Below are 6112 nucleotides of genomic sequence, written 5' to 3'. Positions count from 1 at the left end.
AGCCACAGTTCCTGCCCATGTCCCCATTTCAGTTGTCTAGGGAATGCTGGTTCCTGCCTTCCCTGCACCGGCTTTCTTCCCAGTGTGTTTTCCCACAGCACATTTCCTGCTCTGTCTGCCCACCCTAAAGCAGGAATCTGAGTCCATGTGACACTGTTTCTACTGGCCAGGCCCCTGTCCATACTCTTTTCCTCTGCCACAATTATCAAGTGGCTCCTTCTATTAGTTTTGGCCAAAAGAGGGTCTATTTGACATGGACCACAGGCTAGGGCCTCTGTGATGGTTTCTGGATGTTGTGTGTTTTTGTGGGCCATTGTATAGGCACATGTGTGCTATGTATGCCTGGGGTTGTGTCCAGTGCCAACAATAACAGAATGGATGGTGACCAAAAGAATAGAGCAGGGTCTGGACGTCATCCTGCTGTGGGTGGCCAAGGTGCAGGGGCACACTCAAAGCCTTGGGGCAGCCGTTTTTAAATGTTACAGACCTAGGTCAGTATTTTAACAAGTAGTTCAGATACACTGTATACACTCCCTAAATATTAGCTGTGGTAGTATCAGCATGTGTTTCTGTGTGTGTAAGACTTGGGGTGCTGGTACAACCCAGAGAGAAGGCCATGAGGGGTGTGGGACTCTCCCAAAGGCTGGTTCCTGCTCTCTGACAATGGTGGAGGGTACAGAGGTCAACTAGGTTCTTGACAAGCAGGTTGGGGCAGACAATTGTGCTGGGGACAGGGGCTGACCTCTTCAAGAAGCAGAAGAGGGGCGCCTGGGTCGCACAGCTGTTAAGCGTCTGCCTTCGGCTCAGGGCGTGATCCCAGTGTTATGGGATTGAGTCCCACATCAGGCTCCTCCGCTATGAGCCTGCTTCTTCCTCTCCCACTCCCCCTGCTTGTGTTCCCTCTCTCGCTGGCTGTCTCTATCTCTGTCAAATAAATAAATAAAATCTTAAAAAAAAAAGAAAGAAGCAGCAGAAGAGACCTGGGACTGCTAGGGGAGCCTGTGACAGGGTTGAGGAGCAATGGAGAAGACATCAGATTCCAAGTAGGGAGGTCAGGGCAAAATCCCCACCACACCCACCCACCACCAACTACCTCACCAGAGTCCCCAAAGACACTGGCTCACTTGGCTGAGTTGGGCTGGATCTTTTATTCATGTCACATCCTCCACTCCCAGCACTGTTCTCTAGCCTGAAGCTTCATGGCTTAAGAGGCTGCTATGGCGGTCAGCATTTGCCATCCTTAAAGATCTGGATGTCCTGTTTGGTTTTCCTAGGATCACAGGAGACAGAGATGAGGCCCATCTCATCAGGGACTGAAACAAACCCTTCAGGGACCCTGCCTGGCCCTGTCTATCCAGACACCCAGCTGAGCTCTCCCCACCTCCCCCACCCATTGTAGGTACAGGGCAGGTTCTGGGGGTCCCTGGGCACATCCTCTATAGCTTTTCCCTCTTGCACACCCTCCCCCAGGAGATCTGAGCTTCCGGGGATGTCTGATGCTGTCTGATGGCTGCTGAATCTGTCTCCAGCCCTGACTCTGTCTTGAACTTTAGCCACACCTCCACCAGACATCATTGCCCCACAAACCACCTAGACCCCGACTGCCTCCCAGCTAAGTTAGGAAAGTGTCCTGCTGCTCTCCTGCCTCTCTGGCCAGAGTGCTGTAGCTTCTGAAGACTCTCTTCTCTTCCATGATCTCGCTTAGCTCTGGCCCAGCTCAAGGGTTTTATTAATGAAGAAAGGAGATCAAGTGATCAGACATACAAAGGTCATTATTCTGGCCCTTCTCGCCTCTCAAGACTCATTTCTTGCCTCTCCCTACTCGCCTTTATAATCCAGCGTATCCAATTTCTTATATTTTCTCAAATACAGACTTTCCTTTCTAGACCTTTCCAAACTCATTTCACTACTTGGAATTACCTTTTTTTGTTCCTTCCTTTTCCAAGCTAACTTCAACTTATCTTTCAGAGCTTAGCTGGAATGTCTTCCCTGCCCTTGTCCTTGCCCTGCACTCACAGAACCCTGGGTGCCCCCATCTGAGCCCTGAGCATTCTATGCTACAGTTGGGTGACCATTAGCTTGGCTTCCTCCTTAAACTACCATATGCCCCCAGAAGGTCGGGGATGCTGTCTAGCTTATGCCCTGTTGTGTCCCCAGTGCTTAGCATATATTGGATGCTCAATAAATAATTGTTGGCTGGACTAATAAATGAACAAATGAAGTCACCTAGTTGGTCAGGGGCAGAACGAGGGAAAGAACCCAGGGTTTCTGCACCCTCCCCGACCCCCTACTAGCTTTGTCCTTGGAACCATGTGCCTTCTTTGAAATATACTTGTGCTCATTCTGTTAGGGGCAGTGTTGGAGGATTCTTCTCAGGCCAAGGTGTGTGAAGGAAGAGTCAGGTCAAGTCTTGCTCCTTTCATACTTGAATGCACCAGAGATGGGGCCCACCCAAGCAAGCTGAGGGGAAGATGTGGGGTGGACTTACAGCCGGATCAAGCAGATCTGACATTCATTGTCATACGTGACTCCATCGGTGCCACAGACCAGGTTGGATGTCTGGGAACAGACAGGAGACTCCTCCATGTGCTCACAGATGGGCTGTGAAAGAGAGGAAGGGAGGGAGGGCACTCAGGATTCAGAGGCAGTGAGGAGGGACCCATGGACTTTGCTTGGAGTCAGGGGTCCCAGGGAAGAGCCAGATTCTAGAAGGTCCCAGTGCTGGTCCAGTGGCATGAAACTAACCACTCAGGGCCCCTTGGCATGTTTGCTTAGGTGTGTGTGCATGACTAGGTGTAGGGCTGTGGCTGTGTGCACAAGTGTGATTCTGTGTCTGCTGACCCCAAGTCTGCGGGCATCCAAGTTTATGTCTGTGTCTGTGTCTCTGTGTGTCGGGTGAGTTTATGCCCTCAAGCTCCTAGGGATGGGTTCACACACTTTTCAGAGGGTCTAACTAGAACCTCTGCTGCTGGTCCCCACGAGGACCCCAGGACACAGAACCACCAGCATTCCCAGGGGGCCCCTCCTCACTGAGGCCTCCTTCACTCACCCTGGCTGACATGACCCATCAGGCCCCTGGTACGGGAAGGCTGGAGAAATGGGACAAGGCTTGGGTCTTAAATGAGGCTAGTTTGAAAGAGTTTCAGGGCAGACCTGAGGTCAGGGTAGAAGCTCGGAGCGTGGGATGGGGTGAAAGAGGCAGTCTGGGGTGGCGGTCACAAGACCGAGAGCCTGACTTCTGCGCTGATGAGCTGTGTGAGGTTGTGAGAGCTATCTCCACTCTTGGAGCCTCAGTTTCTTCCTCTGCAAACACTGTAAGTGAATAGTAGTATTCTTCTCACATAGGGTTAATCGAAATCACGTATGTAGAAGTACTTGGCTCTTTGGCACAATAATAGGCCTGGGTCTGATGGGCTGACAGTGGAGATGCTGAGGCTGCTGGATGGGAAGGTGGCTTGGGGCCTCCTTGTTCATCTAGGTGGAGGCTGGGTTGAGGGTCTCAGGGAGGCCAGCACCACCACCTCGGGATCCCTGGGGACGTCAGACCCAGGGCCAAGGTGGAACCAGGGTTCAGGGACAACTTGGTGTCTGTCCTCCAGAGTGAAGGGATGGATGACCAATGGGGTGTGGTTGGGGTAGGCTGGCACACACCAGGGGGGCCAGGGTACCTCTGGCCTGAACCCCGTGGCCTGTCCATCTTCACTACACAAAACAGAGAGTGCGCTCAGTCCTGCTGAGCCTCGGCAGGGGATTTTGCTGGAGACCAGGTTGGGGCAGATCTCTCAAGGTCCTGGAAGCCAAGTTTGAGACCTTGGCAAAGGGGCTGGGCCAACTCAGCCTGGAAGGCCTAACCTGGGAAGCATGCAGGCTCAGGAGGCCACCCTAGCCACCTTGGAGCCATCAGAGTTCTTTGAGCGGGAGTATAAATAAGAAAAATGAAAAATGCTAGTTTCTTAGCATGGATGCAGAAGGAAGACTAGGACAGCAGCCCTGGGGCCCAGATTGGAAGGGTCTTCCTTACCATCCTTGGGGAAATCACCTTTGCTGCCTTCACTGGCACTTCTGAAAGGCAAAAACGTAAGAGTTAGGTGATGGTGGCTCTAGGCACAGGTCTGGCGTCTGAGGACTGTTTCAGGAGACCTGTTCCAGCTACTACCCAGTCTGGAATTCCTCAGGAAGAGGTACTGAGTCATCAGACCGTGGGGAATCCCAGAAAGCTGATGTGACCTTGGGTTGCTGGAACAGAGACAGAAAATCTAGAGTTAGGGAGGTGATACTCCAGCCTGATCTTATTAGTCAGATCCCACTGGGATTGTTCTATCCCGTATGATAATGAAAATAATTCAGTTACTATGTACCAGGCATTGAGAACACATGATGCTAACTACTCCTCCCAGCTCCGTCACTGTCTTGTAGCGGAGAGGGAAGGAGGCAGTGGAGGCCGTGCTCTGCTACCCACATCCCACCTGCAGACAGGACTGAGGCGCTTGTTTCCTCAGCTGCCGGGAGTATTGGCCACTCACAGCGAGTCCCTTCCTAGAAATGACTCTCCGAGAACAGAGTGCCTCACCCATGGTCGCACCTGCTGCCCGGGAACAGGCCATATCCAACGACAGGTGGATGTTGGCAAAATGGCCAGACCCCCTCGTCTCTATGAAGCAATGTGGAAAGGCCACCCCAGCTCCAAAGCTCCCTGCAGGATCGCTGGGGGCTCCTGCTGCAGTGCGTCACAACTGCCCCCATCCCTCGTGGGCAGACCCCCGTGAGCACCCCCAAGACACTGCATGCGACTCTCCATCTGCAGAACTCATCCAACCTATGAAAGAGGCTCGGGAGGTAAAGCCACACAGTTTGTTAAGGGCAGAGCGGGGGTCGCACACAGGTCCGTCACTCCCCAGCCTGGTGCTTTTCATGCACACTGTCGTGCCTCTCAGCCCTTCAAGGTCTGGATGCCCTGCTTGCAGGACATGAACAAACTGATGTGACTGGCGAACACGACGGGTACATGAGGGAACGGAGCCACGGCTAATGCCACGGGTGGAAGGAAAGGTATCTATGTAAATTGGAGAAGGGCAGGATGCTGCCTGAAGTCTCTAAAGGGCTGTCCTGGGGCCAAGGGAGAGATGATCTCTTCTCAACCTCACAAGCCAGAGCCCATTCATGTGAGGAGGCTGCAGGGAGGCAGGTTTGAGTTCCAGAATTTTCTCTCAGTGGAAACTCTGCCTCAGTGAAGGAGGCTGTCTCCAGAAATAGAGAGTTCTCCATCACTGGAGGTGTGCCTGCCACTGTGGTTTTAGCTTTTCCTGGGGCTGCTATTATAAGAGATTTCCAAGGTAGACAGGGAGAAGGAAATTGAGGTGAAGTGACCTTGGTAAACGCTGTTTAAGCATGGCACCGAGGCATGAAGATGCAAATCCAGCCTTGTCACCACACTGCTCAAAACCCTCCCATGATTATGAAACTAGAAAGAAGAAATTATCCAAATGTCCTTCAACAGAATGGGTAAACTATGATACACACGTACACTGGGATACCACTCAGCAGTAAAATGAGCAAACAACGGACATATGCAACAACATGGCTGAATCTCAAAACACACTGAGCAGAAGAAGCCGGACACAAGATGAGAAACTACACGGAAGGGGCACCTTGGGCCAAGGTCAAGGGCAGCCCGGGGATAAATACAGCTTTCTATGTGACATTCTAGAGCAGGCCAAACTAATTTATGGTGGGGAAAAAAAGCAGGGTTGCCTCGAGGGTGGGGTAAGGGAGGGGACTCACCAGCATGAGGGTAGCTTCTGGGGTGTTAGAAATGTTGTGTTTTTTGTTTTGTTTTGTTTTGTTTTAATTTTTATTTTAAGTAGGCTCCACACCCAACATGGGGCTCGAACTTACAATCCTGAGATCAAGAGTCACATGTACTACCAACCGAGTTAGCCCCAGAAATGTTTTGTATTTTTTTTTAAAGATTTTATTTATTTGTCAGAGAGAGAGAGAGAGCATAAGCAGGGGGAGCGGCAGGCAGAGGAAGAAGCAGGCTCCCTGGAGCCTGATGCGGAATTCGATCCCAGGGTCCTGGGATCATGACCTGAACCGAAGGCAGACGCTTAAC

The 6112-nt window shown here is 51.8% G+C and overlaps 1 protein-coding gene across 26 annotated transcripts in view; it reads right to left on the bottom strand.

The window, feature by feature from the left end:
• Window positions 1-1129: 1129 nt before the first annotated feature.
• The window catches only part of SPINK4 (serine peptidase inhibitor Kazal type 4), a 67128-nt gene continuing 62145 nt past the window's right edge, over window positions 1130-6112 (bottom strand). For 16 of the 26 annotated variants that reach the window (XM_040631514.1, XM_040631517.1, XM_040631516.1 and 13 more), the window contains 4 exons: window positions 4157-4236; window positions 4022-4062; window positions 2489-2601; window positions 1130-1270 (listed from right to left, as the gene is read on the bottom strand). In XM_040631514.1, the coding sequence (XP_040487448.1) occupies window positions 1225-1270; window positions 2489-2601; window positions 4022-4062; window positions 4157-4236 (280 nt within the window). In that variant the 3' untranslated portion in view covers window positions 1130-1224. Of the gene's footprint in view, window positions 1271-2488; window positions 2602-4021; window positions 4063-4156; window positions 4237-6112 lie in introns of those variants that run through there. The other 10 variants (XM_040631525.1, XM_040631526.1, XM_040631527.1 and 7 more) reach the window with 5 other exon arrangements.

The sequence above is a fragment of the Ursus maritimus genome, unplaced genomic scaffold (genome assembly GCF_017311325.1).
Source record: "Ursus maritimus isolate PB19 unplaced genomic scaffold, ASM1731132v1 scaffold_17, whole genome shotgun sequence".
Lineage (NCBI taxonomy): Eukaryota > Metazoa > Chordata > Mammalia > Carnivora > Ursidae > Ursus > Ursus maritimus.
This window is presented reverse-complemented; position numbering and strand designations above follow the sequence as displayed.